The sequence below is a fragment of the Calidris pugnax genome, unplaced genomic scaffold (genome assembly GCF_001431845.1).
Source record: "Calidris pugnax isolate Ruff unplaced genomic scaffold, ASM143184v1 scaffold95, whole genome shotgun sequence".
NCBI classification, from domain to species: Eukaryota; Metazoa; Chordata; class Aves; order Charadriiformes; family Scolopacidae; genus Calidris; species Calidris pugnax.
The window spans coordinates 7,272,729-7,299,457 of NW_015090885.1; the positions used below are offsets into that span (position 1 = coordinate 7,272,729).

The 26,729-nt window shown below is 38.4% G+C and overlaps 1 protein-coding gene across 3 annotated transcripts in view; it reads right to left on the reverse strand.

The window, feature by feature from the left end:
- The window catches only part of EPHA6 (EPH receptor A6), a 501,230-nt gene that overhangs the window by 14,956 nt on the left and 459,545 nt on the right, over positions 1–26,729 (reverse strand). For all 3 annotated transcript variants that reach the window (XM_014947321.1, XM_014947319.1, XM_014947320.1), the window contains 2 exons: positions 10,694–10,843; positions 1,221–1,414 (listed from right to left, as the gene is read on the reverse strand). In XM_014947321.1, the coding sequence (XP_014802807.1) occupies positions 1,221–1,414; positions 10,694–10,843 (344 nt within the window). The remainder of the gene's footprint in view (positions 1–1,220; positions 1,415–10,693; positions 10,844–26,729) is intronic.

Here is a 26,729-nt window from a genome sequence, read left to right on the forward strand (position 1 = left end):
ATATTATCGAAGAGAAAAACTGAAGGACAGGAGAACACTATTAAGTACAAGTCTCAATTAAAGACCTACCAAAGTCCCTTCCTAAAATAAACCTAATAAATATTAGTCCCTTCTTAAAAATAAAACCTAAAATACTCTATGATTGTATGATTCTATAGAATACAGAATATGATTCTATAGAAATTATTCTAAATAAGGTGACCCAGGTAGCAAGTCATATATCTATTTATACACACATACACATAGAGACCACTAACTCTAGTGCATGGGCATTAAATCCCATAAGTTCCACTAGTTTGTGGTAATGAAATGGCTGTAGCCCTTACTCTAGGTTTTCCTAGTAACTTCTCCATTTAGTCTTTCTCACAGCAAGATACCTGCCTCAAGTCTTTGTCCTGTTGCTCAGCCTTTCTCCAAACCATATCAAAACCTCTTAACCTGCTGTAGCTCTCAGATAGACCCACTCAGGCATTCAGAACCCCTTATAAACCTAGGGGGTCTCAATGAAAGCACCTTTATTTTAAGGTGAATTTCAGCTAATGAAAAGAGTGAGGCCAGTTAGACCTTCACCGATTTCAGCTGATATCCAGGGACAGCTTGGATCAATAAGCCTAAAAAAATTGACAAATTCCTCCACAACAACCTTGCTTCTCATGTGGCTGCATTCATTTCTGTAATATTATTAATGGAAAAAACTTTGGGCAACACCATCAAGAATTTGTGGTGGAATGGTAATAGCATAATCTCTTATTGGGTCACTGTTGCCCAGATAAATAAAATTTAGCAAGCTAAGACACAACTACTTTCTGCATAAAATTACTCCAAGAGAGTTCAGAAATTGCTTGAGCACTGTCAGATGGAGAGACAGTTTTCTGAATAAAGAAAAAACTTACAAAGAGAAAAAAAGCACACAAGAGAAGCACCAAAAAAAATGAACAAAGAGATTGATAAAGATTAAGGATAGTGCAAAAGCAGAGCTCAGACAAAAAAAAAAAAAAGAAAAATGCCTGATACAATATGCATGATTAAGAAAAAAATCCTTATACAATAGTTTATTAACAGTAAAGTAAATCTTAAAAGGGGCTTAAAGTTATTTGAACCCCCATAACTCTGTGAATTTAGAACTTTGCAGCTCTCTCCCACCCCTACTATATCGCCCTAAAATACCTAATAATAGCTACCATGTGTTATACCCGAAAAAGGACTGCAAAGAGTCTTACACAAGTACATCCTCCACTAGGGTATGAAGGGTGCTCGGGTTGCGGATCAGTTTGTCTAGGAAGCTGACAATGTCACTAAATTTTGGACGGTGGTTCCTCTCCTTTTGCCAGCAGTGAAGCATTAGTTGGTGAAGAGAAGCTGGGCAGCCCATGGGGGCTGGAAGCCTGTAGCCTTCTTCAATAGACAGTATAACCTAAAGAAACACAATGCATACGATTACTGGGCATTAGAGTTAAATGCTGAAAGGACAGTGTAAATTTGACAATCAGAAACCAGTGATAAGAAGCAATGGCACAGACACCTTCACTTTATGCATTGCTGGGGCTTCGCTCAGGGAATCGGCGCTGACAGGAGTTTGACCAGAGGAGATGAGAAATATTTTGTAGGCACATGAAACACAGTAGGCACTTTTTAGGCTTGCCAGCCATCCTCTTCAAACAGCCAAGAAAGGAGGAGGAAAGGAAAGAGGAAAAAACTAACAAGTATCACTGCCTTTTTCATCTGCCTGCAGGTTGGTGTTGTGCTGAATGGACTCAGGGCCACACACTAACTTTGCATGGCCACTGCATGCTGGGATGCTCTAATATTGGCTTCCTGGCAAAGTGTTAATGATACAATTAAGCACTACAAACGCAGCACCTGGAAAACTGACTTGGTGATAATATGTTTCTGCTGATCATTAGAGTATGATTCATTCTGGCAATGTCCCACACGGACTTACAGTGAAGCACTGAATTATTTTGCACAGCCTGTCTCAGAAACCTGGATGTCCAAGCTGCTTATGGCTAAACAAAAATTAATAAAATGATGGTGTTACCCCATGCCCTAAAGTGAGTAAAACCTTCTGATTCAGCAAATGTGGAAAACGTGTTTGGTCAGGATTTGGGAAGAAACAGATCTGATGTCACAGAGAAATCACATGTATGAAAAATTATATTTGATCAGAGTTGAAGGAAGGCTTGTTTTCAGTAACGCTGGTAACAAAAAACATGGTCTGTAAAGGACATTAGTAGCCCTGCATGATAGGAGGTAGCAAAAGTAGGTAAGGTCCATGAAAAGCTGGCTGGATTCATTCCAAGCCAGATTTAAAAAGCAAGAGGAAAGGTTACCATGTTCTGCAATGGGTGGCGGTAGCAGTGGGGATGATGGTAGAAATTACATAGTCAAGATTTCTTGTGTATAGAAGAATGGAGAGAATAAGCTGTTGATCAAAAACAAAGCTAGGAAAAAGACCAACCCCCATCCCCCACATAACCCTTCCACATAAAAATTCACCCAGTGCTAAATGTTCTCTAAAATACAAACGATTGTACACAGTATTTATAATAACACAGTGCTCTTATGAGAAACATACCTACTGCATTTATACCTACTCTGCTTTAAGGAGACATTTATCGTTTTCACACAGATGTATGTACATGCTGCAGACATATTAATGCAGATGGAAGGGGGTACATTAAACTGTTTACAGCAAATCAATGTTTTATAGCACTAGCTGTAGCTTCAATATATTCACTCTTATTATCCTGGAATATATCCTCATTCTCTTTTTGGATTCTGAATTAATGTTGTTGGCTCTGTTTAGCAATGCCTAATGCTTATGCTGCAATCATTATGCAAATAAATAAGAGTAATGAAACTACATTAGGACCTTAGCTCCCCATCATGGCATGGTAGAAAATGGAACAAGACTTTTGTAGCTCTACACAACTGGGTGTCTTGAGTTTTATAAAATGAAGTGACTTGATCCTACAGCATATAGCCCTCTTATATCCTGGCAGAAACACCCATGCAGGAAAAACAAAGTGTTTGCAATGTGGCAGGGAACCAGATTTGCACGCGATAAGATTCAGACCCGTCAGCAACAGCACTGGGAAGCAGAGGCTGCTCCAAAAGCAGCATTACCTGCCATAGGGATCTCTGAATTTTCTGCACCTGTGAGTACTGACAGATCACATATGTGCAGACAGGACTGGGCACACACATGCAGAGGTGATATCTGGCAGTAAATGATATGTCAATATGATAATCCTTCCACCTGCTTTTCTGGCTACTTATCTCCCTGGGATTTACTTTAATGGTCCAAAATCCAAGCTGCCAAAACGGCTGCTACAGGGAAAAATACCATCAGATTGCCAGAGAAATATTTCTTCTTAAGCCTTGCCTCCTAACAAAGAATATGCCACCCAGATTACTCATGTTACAGAGTCAGGTTGGGGTAAATTTAACTTCACGTGCATGAAATTTTATTCACAAAACTGTCAAAACTCATGTATCTTAAGCAGTATGTCCTAAGTGGCTTCATCAAGCATAGGTACTTGTTACAGGGTGGGTATGGCGTAGTTGATAATTGTCACTGAAGAAGCAATTTTTAGCAGCCCAAAAATGCAGATATTATAGTCTTTACATTTAACTACATCTATTATAAATGATGAATTTCTGATACATATTTTGTTTTTACAGCCAAGGGAAAGCTTTTCAACTTTTATAAGATATATAGCACTCGCTTAACACAACAATAGAGAGCTAATGAAGTCTTCCTGAAATAAATTATTCAGGAAAAACCCAAAAGCAACCACAATTTTCTAGACATTTTATTTTCTCTGACATGCTCTATTTTACCATATCTTTGGAAAAAAAGTTACAGTGAATTTTGTTTCCTCTCTTGTTCAAAAGGAACATTTCAGTATGAAGAGAAATGGCAGCTGGTACTGGGATAATTATAATTTCTCATTAATACCAGCACACTTTAAAAATAAAATGCAAATATTGCCTCATTAGTATCCCTTGTGAGGCAAGTATTATTTTTAGCGTCTAAGAAGCAAGAGTAAAGAGATGATGCCTAATACTGCAATGGGAGTCAAGTCTCAAAGGAAGAATTAGAGCTTTTTAGTTCCCTATTTATTTATTTATTTATTTTAGCTCCCGCTTTGCTACTTGCATAGCACCTATCTTTGCACAGAGGAATTAGATATCCATATACATAAAAGGGAAGAAGTAATAAATTTTTCTTGGTAATATAAAATTATATATTGTATAATATGTAAAGATTATATATGTTAACATCTTTTAAATGCTTCTTTCCTTGCCAGTTTGAGGTTGAAGAAGCATCACATTAATAGAGAAATGGCCTAAATATCTGTATCTATGAGAAGGATATAGCAATAGCTCTAGCAATCACTATAACTCTTTCCACATTGGCAAACCAATGTCCCATCTATTTAAACCTGAAAAAAATAGGAATATTAGCTTAGTTTCTATACATACAAAGCCCTGATTCTGCTAACAAAAAGGCTGATTACTGCTCTCTAGTTCTAGGTTTGTGACAAACATTTGATGGGTATCAAAAGGAAGAAAACATGCAAATATGCTGTGCTGCTGTCAATCACTGAGAAAGATGCTGTAGGTTTCTTTTCAGCAATGAGTATGTTTAGAACTCATTAGAAGGTCTTGTGGGCCATCATTAAGGGGAGTAAAAAAGGTAGGGTGCATTTTTACAAGTAATGCTTTTTGGCAGGTGAGAAGATAATCTCTAAGGGAAAATGAATATTTTTTACAGTTAACATAGCTCATTATTTTCATGCTTTTTAATACTTAGGCTTTTATGTTTATAAAGGGGACCATTCATTTTATATATTTTTGTATGTAGATTATATTAAGCACTGGAGCCTGTTAAACACATTTCATCATTTTTGTTTGATGTTAGAAATAGCAGTAAAGGTTGAAGACAAGGTTAATATTAAATATTAATTATGATACCAAAATTATCTGAAAAATATTTTACGGACTTCTACATAAAATTTGTGCATTTTTAATTTCAAAATAATTTGAAGTTGGCAAAAATGGCATCTGAAAATTAAGCTGTAATCTTTCTGATAGTTTCATTATTAATAGTAACATAGATTTTTGCTTTCAAAAGATAACTGACAGATTTTTTTATGCGACTGAGACAGAAGAAAGTCCAGAGGGACATTGTCCTGTGTCCTGCTGACAACTGAAAAATCTACCAGGAGGGAGAGGCAGCTGCTCATGCCTCATGTTACAGAGCCAATCCAGGTGCCTGCCAAGTGTTTTGATATCAGTTGAAAGAACTATCAGTTGAAAGAACTATATTAGGGTAAGTTATTTTTACTATTACAAGAAATATCAGTTGAAAGAACTATAATAGGGTAAGTTATTTTTACTATTACAAGAAACTTTCATAAGTGTAAGGACTTTTATTCTGTTTGCTACAGTACTTTTCTTGCATATTGATTACAATCCATTAATTTTTTTTTTGGAATACTGTAGTTCTGCAACATGCATTAATTTATACAGTGGCCTCAAACAGGTGTCCCAGTAGACTTCACTCACAGCTGTTCTACAAACCAAATGCATGGAATATAAATCTTCCTTTCCAAACATGAACATTAGCAAGCCAGGCTCTTTGCACAATCTGTTCATCAGTACACTAGTTTCCTTAGAAAGTTCAATATCTTAGCTAATGTTTATTAATTAAGCAATAAGACGTGACAGACTGTGCAGCAGCCCTAATTAATGGACACCTCTGGTGCCTGCCACACATCTAAGAAGTGCATTAATCAGCACCAACGCAGGTCTGAAGTGACTTACCACAATAATAAAATGGTTATTTACTTAAACAAAAACGTTTCTCAAAGTTAATAACATTTTAAAGTGTCTACATTACACTGTCTACAGTATTAAAAAATTTATGAGATTTTCAAACTCAGTTGCTTAAAGTTCAGCTTCCAAATCCCTGTTTAGGAATATAAATAGAGGACGCTAGACTTGCAGAGGTGTTGAGTCTCTCTGGCTTGCACTGACCTGATGGATACTTGTGAACAGTTGTAGTCTCTGAAAATCAAACTGGGTTTATTTAGGTGGGAGATATCATCTTAACACTTCTGTAAGCATCAGCTCAGGCTCCATGCTACCAGTGCTGGCTCCTTGTGATTTGATTGCTGTCACTGAGGGGTTGGACAAGAGACCCTTGGTAGACTTAGTTCAGCCCCGCTGTTCATCTGACTGAAGGTGTGTCCTCGTGGCAAACAGGCACCACATCAGACAGCACTGAACTCGCCTCTCCTAGCATTGCCTCCCTTTGGGTAAGGGTGGGAATATCATTGGCTTCTATGTTACCCACGTAAGAAATGATTGAGTAACTGGCACCCACTCAAAACATCATTTACTTAGCCACGGTCTAAAAAAGTGAATTATTTTCCCAACGCTGTTTAATTAGAAAAGCAATTTGTAACATGGAATGTGAAAAAATACAGCCGGATCTGTGGAGTTTATACTTGGACAACTTTTGGTACTTTACAAAACCCCACCCAATTCAATAAATATTTTATTGCTAACTAGAAAAGAGTTTCATTAAGATCAAAACACAGTAAGCGTTATAATATTAATGTTGCCAGACATTTTATTGTAGCAGAACCTCTCACCATACCTGTGTAAGACCTTATTAACAGTTGTTTGCATAATGTGTCTTTTATGAATCTGCTTAATGCACGCCTCTCTCTGTTACTTTCCCTGCCGTACCTACAGCATCACTGACCTTTGGGAAAGTCCTATTATTTCTGCAAAATAAGATGACGTGAATTCAGGGTAATTTACTGTACTAAAAGAAATGTCCCAATATCTAGCAAAGTGAGCTTTACAATATGTCTAATAACTTGAAATTTCCCAATGACATTTAGAGCTATTAAATGTACTTAGAATGTCACAGGTGCTCACTGTTAACATTTTGGCACTGAAAGCCTGTGGGTAGGGCTTTGGTGAAAAGGAGTTCTTTGTGCTGTGCCTTGCTGAACTGCAGGGAAAGCCCTCAGGAGTCAGCATCGTTAGCACAAGCAGCATCCATGAGGCCCACATCATTATTCTGTATTAACAGATACTTCTATTTTGAATGTAGGAGTAACTAAATGTTGCTATCTTCATGCTGTAGCAGAGTATTTAATACACTCTAAATGGAGGGGTTGCTTTATGAATTCTCACTGCTGGCCTGGTCTTGAACAGATATGTTGTAGGGTCTGATAGAAGGGAAGAGGACAGGCTGGAGCCAGCCTCAAAGAAAGGGAGAGGCAGCTGGAATGAAGCTCTGTGTTATGCACTACTTTCACCTGGTGGCTTAGACTATATGTCAGGGTCTTACCAGTCATTCAAACCCTCTTCGCAGGAGGTGAATAGTGGGGCCGAATGGACTTAATAGAAAGTCTCTCTCCCCCCATTCCCAGTTAGCGGCAACAGCAGTGGGAGCATCAAGAGGTGGGCTGGTAACAGAGCTGGTGTGAGGAGAAGGGTTATGATTACAGGAGAAGTAAGAGAGATGTTGACAGTTGGGTTCCTCAGAGAGAGTTGACCCAACACCAGATGAAATCACTCATAACAGGAATAGAGACTGAAATTCCCCGTGTTATAGCACAAGATCGCATGACAGTGGGACAGGATGATACAGCAAAAAACCACCTTCTTCCTGACACCTCATCAAGCCGCAGTCACTACCAGCTGCTCATCACCTGCATCTAGATAAGCAGACTGGCAAGATGAGGTGCAGAGGTACTGAGAGGTGACATTGCAGTTGGAAGCACTGGCACTGCACAGAAGGCAGGCACCATGGTAGGGCCAACTTTGTTCAGGAATATCTCTGGCTTCATGGGCTTCTTTGATCTCTAAAAAAAACAGCCATGACTGGAGTGCTGCAGAGGGAAGGGAGATATGAAATAGCAATTACATGGTGAGAAAAGCCAGGCAATAGAATATCTCCCACGACATGCTCAGGGATGTGCCCATGGCAACTGACAGGGACACCAGCAGAAAGGACAGTGATCCATTGCTGCATTTATGATTAGCACCGGCCCTCAACCAGGTAGTCCTGATGGGAGCGGAAGGGAGAAAGTAACTGCCCAGTGACCCTCACTTGTAAAGGCACATGCAGACATGGTACTTACTACTCAGAGAGTGTTGAGTGGCCAAAAGGCAACGGGCACAAATTGAAACCCACGAAATCCCATCAAAATTTAAGGAAACACTTTTCTGTTGTGCAGGTGACTGGCACAGGTTTCCCAGAGATTTGTAGAGTCTCCATCCTCAAAGATATTCAAAACCTGATCAGAGACAGCCTTGAACAAACTGCTTTAGCTGACCTTTTGAGTAGGGGGCGCTGAGAGTAGACCATCTTGAAAGGTTCCTCAACCTCAGCTGTTGAGTGATTCTGTGATTTGCTAGTACCTTTTTGGGAAGGCAGAAAATTTGAGGCTATATGTACATTTTGACAGAAAGTGTATTCCTTGGCAATGCGGAATAATAAGGTTTTGCAACAGCGTACTAATGATGAACAGGCTGATACTGCCATGTCTGTGCTCCTGAGATTAGCTCAAGAATAACACACTCTGCTATTGCAAGGCTGAAGTGTTGTCCCAACTCCTTAGCAATCAGCTCCTAAACCACCACCTCTTACAATGGGACTTTTAAAGGAAAACAATGGCAGTTTGCCTTAAATTGGTGTTTGCAAGCTATGGTAGTCCAGGAGCTGAGAAGTGGCTCTCAGTTCAGGCAAGAAATTAGCTGGGGTACTCATATTGTTGGTCAGAGTCTGTCTGTTCATCCTCCTTCATTAGCTCTGAATCCATTGGCCCGCTTGAATTAGATAATATAAGTTGTGCAAGAATCAGCAGCTGGCAGAGGTATAGTTTGTTGTAGGACATAGAGACTTAAATATATGAGAAATCTGTATACAGATGATTTCACACTATGCCCCAGGGAAAAAGTAGCTAAAGCTACTTGTCTAAGCATAGGTTTCTAATTTTAGACTCCCTAAGGTATCCTGCTTGACCTTCAGTTGTTGCTCCAGAAAAACTGAAGTCTCCTGCACATCCTGCATAAGCCACATGTGGAGATTTGAGTTACTCTAGAGCATCTCAAATGCCAACAGACTGCTAGCTGTGGGAAATAGAATTGAGCCTACTGGACTTATCTGCTTATTTCACAGGAGATCTGTGATATGTCCATGATTCAGGTACTAGCAAAATAATGTCTCCACTGAAGAAAAAGGTTCACCTCAGCACAGTGGTTACTTTTTATCTTCAGGTGGGCAACCAGCCACCACTGCCTGGTCCATCAACAGAAGCGTAGCTCAAAACCAGGCACAGCATGTATTGTCCCATACCTGGTGTTAATTAAGGAGAACAGCAGGGAGCTGGGCTGCTGGCAAGTAGGTGTGTGGAGGGGGAATGGAGGCTGTAGGCATTGTCAGGGGAGAATGATGTACAGGAGAGGTGGTCTAATTCCAAAGACTAAACTCACAAGACAAATGCTAAAAAGAAGTAGGATTATAGCACTGGTGAAGCTGTAGAGTACAAATTTAAAAGAAGTAAGGCTTTTTTAGTTCTGCTAGTCTTTTCTGGTTTGGGTGGTTTGGGTTGTGGGGGTTTTTTTTAGCTTTTCTTCTTGAAACACTCTGAAATGATGTTTTTTTAATGAAAACCTCGCTCAGATCCTTATCCCCAAATGACTGATCAGCCTTAACAAGCAACCAGACTTGAACAGCTGAATAACTTAGCAACAATATAAAAGCAGCCATCTGGGAAAAGCCTTGTCAGCTCTTCAGAACCAATGCAGAGGTATTCTAGGCGCATATATGAGAGAGGTTAAGATGGGCTGGCTAATATTCTGCATTTTGACATAGAGATTGATGGCTGGTGTGAAGACTGAGTGTACCAGTTTGAGTTGTCATGGGTGGAGAAAAAAGCACTCCCCCTTTCCCATGCTTCATTTTCTAGGACAAGCCTTCAATTTTACTAGAAGAATTTTTTTTTTTTTTTCAACTGGGAAGGCTTTGGCCACAACTTTTGCAAAAAAAAAAGTCTGAGAAAAACACAATTTCGTTATGAAGGGGGACTGTTGTCCTGCACTGTGGTTAAGCCTATAGTACGTAGTTTTTAAGGAAAACAGAATTTATTTAATTCGTAGAAAGGAGAATCAGCACATATCTTTCTCATGGCAGCTTAAGTCTTATAGAATTTAAACATATATGCCCATTAAAGGGTACTGTCAGACTGCACTGGAGATAATAGGCCAACTTTATCATCAGAATAGTTCCAGTATTCCCTCAATAAGCTTTGGTTTATAGCTTGACTGAGAACTGCATCAGCTTGCATATCTGATGCAGATTCCCAGGAATTTGGGTGAAAGCCACATAAAGCCAACATCAGAACCTGGGAAGCTGGCTATGACTCTTTGTAATATATCTTTAATCCATAGGAGGAAGCTAGTCAAAGTTTTAGTTATAGAAGGCCAGGTCTTCAGGTTTCATCAATTAACTATCACACTGAAGCTGACAGAGCTATGCTGATTTAACTAAGTTGAGCTTCTAGCCTAGAAAGTGAATGAGAAAGCAAAGCAGGGCAGGGAGCGACAATAATTTTCAAGGAACATTTCTACAACTCGAATATTAGTCCTTGGCAGTACTTACATCCTGGTTGGACATCTCCCAGTATGGTCTCTCACCATAGGACATCACCTCCCACATTACAATCCCATAGCTCCACGCGTCGCTTGCTGAAGAGAACTTCCGGTAAGCTATAGCTTCAGGAGCTGTCCACCTTATGGGGATTTTTCCACCCTGGAAAACATGTTGACAACTTATCAATATGCCCAGAATATATAACAGCAAATGTTTAAAAGGAAAGAAAACAAAAGATATCCTGAGATTCTACATTCTACCTTCTGTCAATTTGCCTTGTCAATTTGCTGCAAGTGGAAAGGAAGAAATATACCTTTTCCAGAATTCTATGAATACATGGTTTCATTTATAGTCTAATTCACCAAACCCAGCACTTTGTGAAAAAAATAATAAATCTCAATTCAAAGAACAGAAAGCATTTTAGATGATTCATGTTTGTTCAAAGTCATATAATTATGCAGAACATGCCTTTTGATTGAAAACATCCCAAGCCTGAAATTTGTAGTACATTGACATTTAATCTCTTTTTCTTTAAATGAAATAGAAATATCTATTGCAAAATGGAGCACTGAAAGCACTTAATAAAATTATGTAAACAGAAAGGAAACTATAGCCTTTCTATTATTCTTTACTTTTGATGATATCTTTAATTTTTTGTTGTGCCCTTTAAATATCCAGGTAAATGGCAAACCAAGTGTGTTTCTGATAGGTGTTTTCTTAGGAAATGGAATAGTTTTTTTCTGCAGCTTTCAACTTAAAATCCAAGTGCTACCACATAACAAAAAACCCCACAAAACTATAATAATTCAATCAACAAACCTGACTTGCTCTTTGCAAGACCACAGCATGCAGAATTTTTTTCTGACATTAGTAATTTATACCATTGAACCTGGTCTCTTCTCCCATAAATAGCTTATGTATGAAAACTATTTTCCCTTTTCACAACAAAGTATTTCTTCTGCAGATACATTTCTCTTTTCAAGCGTATACATTTATTATCATTCTCCAAATAACTCTCTAAGTTATATATAGAGAAAGCAGTATTCTTAAAGTGCCACTAGATGGTAGAAGAAGGCAGGCAGTAGAGCTGAGCTCACTTAGTAGTAGTTGCTTTCAACAAGCAGTAATAGATTTTGCTCAGCATTATATTTCTGACAGAAACAAAAGAAGAAATTAACTAGAACACCTGTTTGGCAATTGAAGAGAAGCCGCAGTTAAAAACAAGCATGTAAATATCTGTTAATTTGCTTTGAAAAATAGAAAAAAAAATTGTCTATGAGTTGTTGAGGCTTGATTTCAACTGACTGAGAAGATGCTTGTTCTACCAAAAAGTGTTCAAAAGTAAAACTCTGTGTCTGTGGTGATGTGCCAGTAAGCTAACTTCTCATCACTGAGTCTCACCTGCTGATGAAAAACGTACAGTTAACATTTATTTTGTATGATATTTATGATAGCGGTTAAGATGTCCTTTGTATGATGTGGTTTTTGCAGCTGCTTTTTTAAAGCCTTTGCTTGCTCAGTTGTGGTTGAAGTCAGTGGCAAACAACCTACTGATTTTAGCAGTTTTAAGGTAAAGGTAATACTTTATTTTGTATTTTTGCCCAAGCACCTCCCCTACTCCCTTTTCTTAATCCAGGTCAGATCACTCCTTTTGCATGTCAGCAATGCAGAGAACTTTATGCCCCACCTACTGCCATCTCTGAGGTTGCCCTAGCCAGCACTGCAGGGTGTCATGCTCTTGATCCCTTCACAGCTTTTCCACTTGTGAAACAATTACAAGTGCTTTTGGGTATGAAAATGAAGAAGTAAGGTGACAAAGGAGATTTGTGATAGGACATTCTCCAAGAAAAGATCAGCCTAGTTTCTCATCTCTTCCCCAAGGAATAGTTAAACCTTCTAAACAAGTTGGTTAAGAGCATTTCATGTTTGAGCTCACAGTCTGGTTGTGATGGTGTTTTGGTGGGATATATGAGTCTGAGCTTCCTGAGGCAGTTTTAGGGTCTAGCTGCAGGGTATAGTTCAAAATATTTCCTCAAACCTCAGAGTTATGAGCCTAATCCTTTTTAATGGATCAGGTTTAGTCCTTTATTTTTAAATATTTTATTGCCAAACTTAGGTAATTTCATCCTTAGATCCCTGGCTTCTGCGGGTTTTTGGGGGACAATCAATATTTTCCTGGCCTAAGTCACAGGGCTGTGGTAGGCATTTAACTCCTTTGGAGCTGGACACATGCACTTTTAAAAGGGTAAACATCATTCCTGCTCATCTGTATCACAAGAGACGCTGCTCTGACAGCCCTAAAAGCCCTTCCTCATCAACAGCATATCAGTCCTGGCTGAAAAAAGATGTAGAAGGTGAGACATTTGTTCCAACACAAGAGTTCACTGTCTGAACCTTATCTTCCCAAGCAATCCCCCTTGATGCCTTTTGCTTTATGTCCAGTCAAGATACTTTCTGGAGTGCCACAGCAGCATCGGAGGGAGGATTGAAAAGAAAAATTCCATATTTTCTTTCCTTATCACCGATCTCAGTAGATGACAGGAAAAAAAAGTCTACCAGTTTAGATGGTTGTGTTTCTGTAAGATTTTATCAAGACAAAGTGATGAGTCAACAAATTTACTATAAGAATACATTTCTAATTTGGAGTCTCTTATTAATAGTTTATTATATTTTAATTTTAATGAAAAGTCTTATGTTAATTATTAGAGATCTCCTTTTAGGGAAAACACAAATCTATACATGCAAATATAAGGCCATTGGATATTTATAAATTTTACATTTAATGTCTATAACATAATGTGGATAACATAATAGGAAAATTATTTTTTAAAGTGTAGTCTTTTTACAAATTTGATTTTGTATTCCCAAACTATACTCAGAAAAAGAGGTCACATCTCGAGCCATATTTGCAGCTAGATTTGTGACTATTGGCTAAATATAAATGAGTTTTAAAGAATCTGATTAGATTCTACAACTGGTTTCATGATACAGCTTTATTAGCTGATCCCTTTTGTACTGAAACAGTAGTGGCTCATTGAGTGTGAAAATGAGAATGGAGAACAGTCTTAACAAAATTCAAGGCAGTTCACATTCAAGGGCATAAGATGTGTTCAGTGTTGTAATGTTAAATAAAATTCTTTTGTGCTAGCTCTAATGACAAAGTGAAGCAAAACCTCTAAAATTTTTACAATGCATCCTGTGTATGAAGATGTTACCTTCATAAAAATGTAAATTTCAATACTTAATTATGTTTGCAGAATATCTTTTTATGCAAAAAAGTTGTTTTATTTATTTGAAAGCCATTCTAAAGGCAGAGATTGCAATATGACTACCTTAAGAGATGTATGTGACTGAAGAGTAGTAATAGCTGCTCATGCATAATAAAAGAACACATAAGGTTTAAAGTACCTGAAAATATATTTCCCATTTCTGATTAGTGTAATAAACAGTGTTTCTGATACTGGACATGCCTTTTTACATTTTGATCTAACTGGGTAAATAATAAATGCAATGCTTACTGTTTACACAATGCCCCATCTTCAAATGAAGGTAATTTGCAAATCATCTACATTTTAGTACTGTAGCAATGAAATCTGTCACAGCTCCCTGTATCAGAAAGCCCTTATAGAAGCCTGTTTTACTTTTAGGTAATTCTCTCTGTTTTGGGGGCTAGGGGGAAGGGGGAGGCAGCATGTTAGGAACCAAATTGTATTTCCACCTCATCTCATACATTAATGATGATATTGGTGACAAGCTAATTTTATTTTCACATAGTAAAAGAGCACTAACACTGCTATTCAAATAATTAGAATTCTGCCTTTTTTTCTGTATGCTGCTAGCTGAATAGTGTCTATCTCCTGATTTTTTTCTTGATTGTAATTTAATAAGCAATTTTACTATGCAGTGTCAAGAGTCCCCTTGGAATTAGAATATTAGGCTCACATTGCTTAGCTTGTAGAACTGTTTAGAGATCGGCCCTTGAAATGAAATTTCCCCGCTCTCCCACCCACACCCACCCTTGCTTTCCCTACAGAGTTGGCAACAGCACAGTTCGCTACCCATTTAAAGACAAAATTGGAACTACATGTTGCAGAATGCCTCATTCTTTACCTCAAGATATGCATGAGAAAGACAGTCTTCCCAAAATGCCATCTCTTCTTTGACTTTACAACAAAAATATACTTATATGAAAAGACCCCAGTGAGGCAACTGACGCTGATGTTATATATGGTCCAACAGGCCGCTAGTGTGCTTGTGCCATCTCCTATTTGATTTTTTTTTTAATTTTATGTGAGACATCTTTTTGAAAAACAAAAGTCATTAACAGTTCCTGTAACTAAATATTTAAACATATTTTAAAACTCCAGCAGAACAATGTAACTGGCAGCTATGGTCCATATTTCTACCAAGATGAAGGCCGGGATGTATCAACAAGCTCAAAATGCTTGATGCAAAGAATGACTGAAAGAGAGCACGTAGGCAAAGAAGAAAGCGTGTTAGATGCCCAGAACTTTTCACATGGCCCGCTAGCTAATTAAAGTGAGAAGTGATACCACTGAGAGCCTTAGATATAAAATTGAACGCAAGATGTACAAGCTCCTACTGGATGTGCAGAGACAGCCATACACATAAACAGTCAGAAGGAAACACAGTGCATCAGACTCACAATGTCCCAGAACTAGCAGTGATGTGAAACAACGCCTGCTTCTGTTGAAAAGCCTGTTCTGTATTTTTCTTGAATGACAGACACTGCAGAGGGACTGTCACAGAGATCACTGCAGTTATACTAAATGCTGAAGTGCAAGCCCATCAGTTCCAGGTGCACAGACACCTAGAACTGTCTATTTCAGGGAGAAAAGGTACTGAACTATGTGCACCATTAGTCTAATCTTGCACAGTAATTCCTATGCATCTGTCAGTTACTATTCCTTTATGTACAATGTTATTGAATTGTGCAATAATTTTCCATGACACAAATGTAGTATCTGTCTTTTTCTCCATCCCAAATGACAGAAATGGAAGAAAAAAAAAAAAGAACTTCAGAGTGGAGAGGCAAAAGTAACAAGAGAGATTAGTTTTAAACGTTGGACATAATTCATCATTCTGTACAAAAGCCTTATGCCACTTTACTGGAATGATGCTTTTATTTGAGCATATGAATCAAATTTTTCATGTGCAAAGCTACAAATAGTCAGAATTTAGCATACTCAAATCATAATTTAGAACTATTCAGAATTATCACCAGTCTTCTCTAATGTCTATTGGAATATCAGAGAAACTACATGGCAAGATAACAAAACTGCTCTGAAAACGCATTTCAGAATTTGCTCTCATTATGTCCAATTCCAGTCAGTTCTACCAGTCTTTCATTTTCATCAGAACTGAAATGAACAAAACCCCCTGATTTTCAAAAAGACTGGATTTTCTTTTAAACTCTGGGAAAATACTCATTTTCTTTCAAATATCCTGATTAACAATGCTAAAGTTAGCGTTCAAAATTTTCAGAACAAGTTATTTATGATTTTGACAATATGTCATTTTAGTAAATATTAACCCCTATAGTACACATGTACTTGTGTCTTCTAAAACGGGGGAAAGCCGTTGATGGAAAAAATCAGTGCTTAAGACACTGGAAGAACTAAAATAGCCAAGGTGAAACATTTGTCCACAGAAACACTTCATGTTAACTGACATTAACATTAGTGGGATGCTTCTCCAAAGCACTTCACCCAGCCTGTCACTTTGTCTTCCTAAAGGTCATCAGTAAGATGAATTGATTAGTGGTACACACAAACACCAAACCTCCAGAAAAACAGATGTATCCTATCCTATAATTTTTTAGTTCAAAAATTGAAGAATTACAATATTACTGTTCTAAAAATTGAAGAATTATGAAATCAGGAATGCTCTCTAAAACAGCTGGGATTCTAATTAGTAGTAGCAGCAGCATTTCCTTTGAAGCAAAACACTTCAACATGCAGTCCCTTGCTTGTTCTAAGGCATTGATCTTCACTTGGGTTGAAAGATAATAAAAAGTCTGATAAAAATGCATAGCTTTGACCCTCAAAATCCATGTAAGCGAAATGGTAGTGAATATTTCTGACCACTTACATCTGTCCTGCATTCATGTTTTCTTGACAGTGCAATTTAAAGAACTTTATACAATGACAAAGATACAGCAAACTACCAAACTACCAGTGGTTGATACCAGTCTCCTTTTTGTGTATCTAAGTGGACTACAGACCTCGTTTCTTGTTAGCCATGGTGCCTTCATCTACAAGGTACTCATTGAAAGACCAAAGACTTTTACCCATTTATTTTAAGAACATGTGTTTGTTTAGTTTCTGAATGAACAAAGTAGTTTATTCCAGAGATAGAGCAAAAGGGGTCTGTGGTTGAAAATGAGCAGAGGTCCCACTCTTCCAGAGCTGAAAGCTCAGTGTGCTTATCTTTTTTTTTTTTTTTTTTGAACAGAAAGGGGAGAGAAAGTGGAGAGGAAGAAGGGAATGATACAAAAGAGAAAAAAGAGATTCAACTTTCAGAAGTTTACTGTTTTACACATCACCGTAAACAGCAAGAGCTGTCAGAGAGGAGCAAGAGCACGGCTGCTCCCCAAGGGTAGAGGAGCTGGGAGCAGCCACTACACAGGCTGGGCAATGCCCTCATGGACAGGGTGCACCCCATGGTGCCTGGGAGGAAGAGCAGGGCAGGATGGCAATGGGTGCTATCGACATCCTGTGAGCATCAGGCAAAGGCAAGGGAGCAAGCCAAGGCCAAGGTGAACCCAGAGAATCCAAACAACTCCTGTCCAACAGGGCTACAGCTGGCCAGCTGCAGTGTCATTGGAACAGGGACTGATGGCCCCTGGCTGAGGTGAAGCCTGTGGGCAAAGGTGGAGGGAAGCCCCAGGGGAGGCAAGGCAGGCCAGTAAGGACTGGTGATGTCCTCAGAGCCCTGGTAAGAACTAGATGAATGTGCAAAGACAGATAAACACGAGTCTTTGGCAAATTCTCTTTGCATCTGGTCTTTCAAAAGGTAATGGTGAGGCTGATGGGGCCAAGGAATATCATAACATTTTAGAGAGTGAGACTTTGCATTTCCCTAGGATTGAGAATGCACCTGTGAATTTTACAGTATTAGGTGCTTGGCCCTCAATAACAGAGAAAACCTTTCTTTTCTGAAATTAAATACCAGAACCATGCATCTCTACCAAATCAAGTTTAGAAACTATAGCACTACTTGACAGTAATGATAGGAAAAACCGTCATTTTTCTTGAAACTAATATTTCTGGCAAACATCTCTCTCTTTTCAAGAGCATCAATTTCAAGCTGTCTGCCAGCTGTGTCAGCACAGCTCACATTACAACTGTAACCAATTCCTTGAAGTTACTCCTACAGAGTCCTTCAATCTGCACATCCAGAGCCTATCCACTTTGCTTACACAAGTAGTCCTATTAAAGTCAATGGAAAAGGTGAAAGGGAATTGTTCTGAGGTGCTTCTTTGAAGGATGCCTTATGTTACACACCTGTATAACAAAGAAATTTGCTACAAGGTCCATTCTAACAGCAGAACTGAGCTACTGAATACAAATGACTAAAACCAAGTAATTTAAATTGGAAAAAAAAAAAATATATACTATGCACTATGCTTTCTTAAAGGCGTCAACAAAGACTTGTCTCTGAAATGATGCCCCTGACTTGCCCAGGGCTTCATGAAGTGTTTATTATTGGATCAAAAGGAAACTATTACCATGCACTGCTTGAACACTTCATGTCATTAACTATCATTAACGATTTCACAGCTAGTGATTTCCACACACGTATCTAGTTGACATGCACAACAAAGAGTTCCCATGTTTTAATAATCAAGTGGTCTCTCTCTGTGCTGCCATAATGCCCAGATCAGTCATACTTACTGCCTTGTCCCTGAACCCCTGCCATAATTCCTTCCACACCATGCAATTAGAAGGGGTGAATAAAAACTCAGAAGCATATGGAAACTTGAAACTTGAGGACAAAGTAAAATGGATTTAAATGAAAAAAAACCCACCATATTGGCTATGGTACCGTCTCCAGGGCACCTTTTCTTATTGCATTCTTTGGGATGCTGTACTAGAGAGTGGAGGAACCGAGATACTGAATTCATGCACAGCTTGCTCTGCTGTACAGTACATTTTATTTATCTAAGGCTTCTTCAAAACTTTATTGTAGATTTTTGATGGAAATACCACAAACATTAGGCTTTTCTTTTGAGAGTTACAGTGCCACATACTGATGCGTAGATGATGATGATCAGAATTACTACCTGAGCTACCCTGCAAGTATCATTGTTTTAGTTTTCATCCCAGGAAGTGCAGAGGAGACTTAGTATCTCAGTAACCGATGAATTAAATGCTCTTCTCACATTTTTATGAGCTCACTTCTCATTTTCTCCTAAAAGAGCTTGCTAGCTCTTTAAGTTTCAGTCAATTCATGGATAAGCAGCCAGTCAAAAGATGGGAAACAAACCGTCAGAAAGAAAAGGTTAGTTTTTAGAGTGGCATCCCCCATGGACCAATCCTTATGTTCTATTGGCAGTGTATGGAAAAAGAATCTACAGTAGAGGCTGGACAGGAAACGGGTAAGATTGTGGTAACAACAGAAAGGCATTCATGGGTAGTAAAGATGATGACTTTGCCAAAGAATATTATGACACTGAGTTGCCAAGTAATAAAATGGCACAAAATTTTGTCATAAAGTGATACACACAGAATAAAATCCTCCCAACTTTGCATAAAAAAAAAATCATAGGATTCTGTTATTGCTGTTGCTGTTCAAGGGCAAGATCATACAATCATAGAACCACAGAATGGTTTGGGTTAAAAGAGAACTTTAAAGATCACAAAGCCCATTGCTCCCTTCCATAGGCAGGGACATCTTCCACTAGATCAGGTTGCTCAAAGCCCCAGCCAAGTTGGCCTTGAACTTTTCCAGGGATGGGGCATCCATAACTTCTCTGGGCAACCTGCTCCAGTGTCTCACCGCCCTTATCATAAAAAATGTCTTCCTTGTGCTCAATATAAACCTACCTTCTTTCATTTAAAACTGTTGCTCTTCATCTTGTCACCACAGGCCTTGGTAAAAAGTGTCTCTTCATCTTTCTTATAAGCTCCCTCTAGTACTGAAAGGCCACAATACAGTCTCCCTGGATCCTTCTCTTCTCTGGGCTGAACAACCCCAACTCTCTCAGCCCATCCTCATAGGAGTGATGCTCCACCCCTCTGATAATTTTTGTGGCCCTCCTCTGGATCTTCTCCAACGAGTCCGTGTCTGTCTTGTACTGAGGACTCCAGAGTTGGATGCAATACTCCAGGTAGGGTCTCACCAGAGCAGAGCAGAGGGGGATCTTAACAATGCAAAGAGGATCTAGTACTAAGGAGATAAACTGGCAGACTGCTATCCATAAAAGCATTGCCCTGGCTATTGGGTGGGTGCATGGAGGTCTTATATTTATTCCATGGAAGGATGATGCTATTTTGTACACATTTGAGTCTCGTATCTTTCACCAGCAATAAATAATTTCATTTTCAAAAAAAAAAAAAAAAAAAAAAAAAAAACTTTGGGATGTCTTTAAGTAAGATCACGTAGTGCATTAAAATATTGTTTATATATTGCAGGGGAGATGGGAGAACAGATGCTGATGAAAGCAAAGCAGATGAGTCCAGGGTCAAGAAGCATGGCAGCAGCCAGGGAACTGTCAAATACCGAGCACCATCTCCTGCCTTCCCATCTGGGAACAGGGAGTGACGAAGGTGAGGAATGGGTTTCCAAAGCAGGCAGTGAGAGACAGCAGAGGCTGGTAACAGCCATTTCTCTTGCACTAGACCGAAATGCTCCCAGTGCTGCCCCGCTGGTTGTCCAAAAAAAGATAAAGTGTATGAGCCATAACTGCACTGCTGTCTGTCAGCCAATCCACAGGCTAGTAGCTTTGAACTGCTGGCAATTTCAAGAAGCATGGATGACAGAAAAGTAGAAACAGGAAAGACATCAAAGGCTAGATCAAATGACATAAACATGGTGTTTACTGTCCCTTTAGGCACTACCGCTTGCTTGCTAGCTGTCATTTCAGGAAAACACAGGTCTGTCCTGTGTCTGCCAGTCCCATGCAGAGATTTCAGGTTCCCTAAGATATCTCAGAGGGCACTACACTTAGGCAGCTGATCCCTTCCCACTTTCCAACACATTTAATGAAAAACAGCACCTAAGCAAAGAGGGAGATCACAGCATTTCTCCTGACGGAAAGGCAGAAGAGCTCAGTACACTGCTGCTCTTCTAGACAAGCCAGCAACTAGAAGGCAGTGGCTCAGTGGCCAATCAGGCAGCAAAACGTTGGGCACAACATGCTGCCACTTGCCCAGCTGTCAAACTAGGCAAACATCGGGGCTACTGGGGAGATAGGTACAGGGATGTGGAAGAAGCTTATGAGTAGTTTGATATCGTATTAGGCCACAGGGACATGGGAGGGATCTAAGCTTTACCAGCAAAGTGCAACTGGTGGAACACAGCAAGAAGCTGGAGGTACGTGAAGATGCTTGGGGAGACTCTGAAAAGATCAGAAGTTATGCTATTGAGGCTGCAGAAGGTAGCCTGAGAACTAGGATAATGGTAGCATTAAAAAGCAGTTGATGTATGTAATGGAGGCTTCATAAATTTGCTCCTTGTGAAATAAATTTTTCAGTAGCCTTTAACAAAGGAATGTGTCCTGTTACAGCAGAAGTTACAACACAGTGTTATCATACTGTAACTGCACAAACATGAATGAAGCATATAACAAAAAAAATTACAAAGAAATGAACATGAGAGAGTAGTTTTCAGTCCAAGTTAGGGGCTGCTTCACAACAAAGATTCTCTGATATTTCTATTTGGTTTAGCAACATACTGGTATCGTCCATAGATCACTGCAGCATGGCAGCATGCAAATTGTTGAATAATAGGGTAACCATCTGTTTGATGATGAATAGTTTGGCACAGAAATGTGGTTGAGCCTTCCTGCAGACAGCCATGTTCAACTAAATCTTTGTCAACTGCCTGAATAAGGGGCATCGAACGGCAAGTTACTTTCTATTTCATTATCATCACCACCTTACCAGGACAAAGCATTGACTAATGCTTATGGTGGTAGCTCCAGTCATACTAATGGCAATGTCAGTTTAATAAATAGTGCTTATACTAGCATAAAGCTGGTTTCCAGACACTGAGAATCTGCTTCTGACCTTTACAATAGCGACATTTCTTAGTATTGCTCTTTCTAGACTTTTGTACTACTTTTCTATAACTTGATATATTTTAGTTTAGGCTGTTTGTGAATTGTGGCACTGGGATCCCTTTTGTCATATGTATCAGTTGAATTTACTCCTTACATTCCCCAGATGGCATAAAGTTTTGAGTAATAAAATATAAGATTATCTTTTTCTGATGATGCATCATACTAAATCATCATCTGACTGATGATAATATAATGAGAATAACATATTAACATAATTTATCATCCCTGAACCTTACTTAGGGGATATTTTACTTTATCATATAATATATTAGTTGTCACTTCCATGATATATTACAGTAAGACATCATCAGAAAGAAACATTTTGATGAAGTAGTACTTAACAGTAGAGACTATTATCTAGGGATAAACAGCCCTCAGGGGTACTTTGTTTAACAGAATAGCGTAATGCAAAGGTAAGAAGATACATGGCATAATGAGAGATGTGATTATTCTCTGACATCAGACTTGCCACTGGTGCTAGACCAGCTATGGTTTATCTTGGAATAGTAATTTATATAAATTGCTATACACCCTCTAAGCACTGGTGACTTTTGCATTACCCTCATGAATTCACCAAAAAGCTTTATCAAAATAGTTTAAACTTATTTTGACCTTTCAGTGTCTCTAGAGATAAAAATAGCCAGTGTGTTTATTTCACTAAAAAAAATAATGAAAAATGAGGTGGTTTTGTTGTGGGTTGGTTTGTTTTGTTTTTTTTTTAGTTTAGCACAGGTAGATTGGTAAATGACACATCAATTTTTAACCACAAATTCATTGAGCAACAGCTGCTAAAATATTTTTTAGCATTAAGGCTTCATGGAAATTAAGCATATGCATCTTCCTAAATTATGGCAAATCTGGCTAAACTCCTGCCTTAAGGCACAGATGCATGGCAGTCATGTCAGTTTACATGGCCAGCTTGCATAATATACAGGTGGAACTTCTGCATGAAGTCCCTTTTTGTGCTACCAAAAAGCAATGACTTTTTCTTTTTTTCAGTCCTAACAGTTACATTTGTGTCCTGAAAAAATGTATATATGCATATATTCATATCTATATATGAAATGGATTTCCAAAGCTTTTCTGGTGGTCAGTGAAGCAATACGCACTCCAACAGGCAGCTACCAGCACTGCTGTGCCTGCAGCATCTGAAGGTAAACTCTGAGATAATAGCATTGGGGAAGAGAGAGTAAACCAACAGCATTCAGCAGAACTTAATGACGTTTTATGAAAAAGCATGTTTCTCCTTTGTCTACAGATAGCTGACAATTTACTCTTTTGTTTACAGATGTGCTTCTCGTGATTTCTGGATTATAACCTTGTATACTTAAGGAAATTAAGGCCAACTAGTCTTGATAGCAATGAAGCATGAAGTTATGGAATACCACTTCATGGTTTCGGTTCCTTAGTTTTAAGATCTTCTGTGTAAAGTGCTTAAGTTCAAGCCTGTCTTCAGAAACAGAAATTCCTATCACTTCAAGAGCCAGAATCTAAACAAAACACTGCCTATTTTCACAATGAAGTGGGGTATATTTTATAGCACGTACATCCCTCCATTGCTTATTTCAGTGTAGACTGGAAAATTTCTGGGGCAGACTGATGATAATATTCAGTAATTCCCAACAACCCACAGGGAACCTTTAGTTCCGGTGAAAGAACTGAAGAAAGAACTTGAATCTTGCAAAGGATGGGTATCATATATAACCTGGTAAAAACAGTGGTATCAAGATGAAAAATTTGTCAGGTAAACTCAGTATCCAGTGATTTAACACCACCAAACACAACACTGAAAAGAAGCCATCATCCCTTATCAGCAGTTTCCAGAACACTACTTGATTTATTCCAGGCACTAGAGAACTCACTAATTACAACCTCAAGAATGTGCTCTGGGAAATTGATCTAGATGAGCCATCTATCCTCCTTAAAAAATTTCCACACTTTCTGGCATACTCTCTGAAACTTTTCCCATGGCTAGGATATCAGTATCTCCACAGCATGTATTCTTATGACTAATGAAGGTAGATTAGGCTGCACTTTTAGCATAACTCAGTCTAACATAAAAACCCAATGCAATACCCCAATGCAATACAATCACTACTAACATTAAAAACAATTAAACGGAAAAATCAGACACAGATGTACTGTTTTCTTCCTAGGATAAGATGTAGTATTCAGAAAGGAAGCCCTTCATTGCTCTTTCTGTGCTGCACGCCACAGGAGATGCACAGGATACTTACCCACCAATGGTATCATTCTCTTGGCCGTCACTCACGTCAATGCTGTGTACTCTAGTCATTCACTGGAACCCCACATTTAGTGCCTTGATTAAATATTCTCCTCTGCACAATCATTCCTCTTTTTTTCTATGCTGTGCTACAAGTGATCTTCAATTAGGGAACTTCTGCTGTTTCGAAAATACAAGTGGGTGCTAGAGATCTTTGGCTTTTAAATGTATCTACTACTGCTTCTGCTGATTTATTTTCGCTGAAAAAAGTACACCTTCAGCCTTAATCTGTCTGGGTTCATAGGATCCAATCCAACATCTTTATATCTTGTTCCATGCTTTTAGGCATTATTCTTAGTGGCAACATCTCACTCAGTTCTTTTCTTTTCACTTTCTCTCTTTTCAGAGGAGATGCAATTGCAGCTAGCTTTCTAGATGTCCACACACAAATAGATATTCCCTCACTTTCCCCCAAACTCTCTTTTTCTGAAGCTCATGTTTTCCACCCCAGGATCCCTTTGGCATGCTAGAGGGATCACGATCTCATTTGTCTAAATGGGTTGTTGATGGAACTCTCTTGGTCTTCCTAGCCCTCTCTCCCCATTTCACCCACAGTTTGGAACTCAGAAAAACAAGAATAGGGGAACAATGAGTCTTCAAATTCATAGTGATATAGAGTTAACAGAAGCAATGGACTGATCAGACCTTTCACGCGTATTGTTTTTTACAATATAGGCAAAGTGAGTCATGGACTAAAGCCATGATATTTTATTGTACGTTTGTTCTTTTAAAGTACTTAAAAAAAAAATATCAATCGTTTAAGATTTTCAGCAATGGGATATAGGCAATTGCTGCTGCATTAAAAATGTCCCTCAAAAATAATCATGAGGATATTTAAATTATTTTGTTTACCTTGGCATTCGAGGTTTAAAAAGCTGAGGGTTGGAACTGCCTTCTTTAGATTTGTGGCAATCACAGCAAATGTACCATACAAACATTTTGAGTCAGAAAAACAAGCTTGTTTTTCTATTGTCCCCCAATTGTCTTCAGAATTACATAAAAGCCTATAAAGCATTTGTTTGAGGTACACTGAACAATAATGATTTTTCCAAGCACTGTAACCAAATTAGGAAAAGTTGTTTTCCACACTTCATATTTTATAAGTATTTCCAAAAACAAGAGGTAATTTTGCTGAAATTCGTTAAACATTAAAATGGTGCGATAACACAGCTTAGCCAGTTTGCTCTTCAGAGTGCTTTACAGCTCATAACTAATTACTCTCATGGCAACCCTCTGAAGAAGCTACTGTCTCCATTTAACAGTAGGAAAAACAGAGACAGAGGTTGAGGACTATCAAATATGCTGAATACCTGGAACTCCCACTGGCAATAACTGGATTTCAAGATAGTCACTGTTACTGAAAACAGGCTGTAAATGATTTATGATGGGTAAAACTGCCAGGTAAAAGAGCAAGAACCTCCGAGATCAAGTTTCAGCTTATGCAGTAGTTGTTTTCCTGGGCTGTGCCTTCATCTCACAGTAGAGAGAGCTTTATGATGGATTTTGTACTTATAAAAACAGAAGAACAAATTAACGCTCAACTGCTATGAATATTTATATGGACTCCATTCTATTTGCAGTCTGTCCTCAAGTAAAAAAATCAACATACAGATTTAGAGAATTAAATAACTATAGTCAAAGCAGAACCAGTTCTATTTTGGTACAGGAAAATAAAAATTATTCTCACAGTACGTACCTCACCAGGAAAGGATTAAATGTGCAATGCAAGGAAAGGTATTATCTTTAACAATTCTGCCTTGGAGCAATCTTTATAATACTTACTAGTCCTAGCATTATATTCCATATACAATTGAGAAAAGTTGATGAAATTATTAAGCAACAGTAAGATATATAAATCTCTAGACTGTTAAATAATGAATCATGTTCACTATAATAAATCAAACCTTTTCCTCAGTGCAACATTCTGGTGTGTCCCCCACAGTACAATAGTGTTGATCTCCTATCTCTGATCTTTGTAAACACTATAAAACCAGCAGAAAGATATTTAACCTCCAAGAACACACAATCTGTTCCATTTTCTTTTTTCAGTTTAGCTGAAAACACGGGAAAGCAAGCTAATAACAACTTCTCTCTTTTGTTCAACCTGCGTGCTAACTTTCATAATGGAAGTTCAGTTTCATATTTTAGGCTTGCGTTAATGTTTGGTTTTTTTTTTAATTTTTATTGAATCTCTTTCCTCTTATCATTAATTTGATTAAACACACATCACCACTACTAAGCTGCAGGAACAAAATGTTGGCTTTAATGTGTTGCTCTGGGACTTGTCATCAAGCCAAATTCACAGATGTTCTAATGAACACACGGCATTTGGTCCATTTCTAGGATAAACATCATGGTTTATTTTATCTACAGTGTCACAGTCCTGTATAAGTAAGCACTAAGATCAATTATATCCCAATACCTACTCTGTATATAGCTCTATACTTTTGATAATC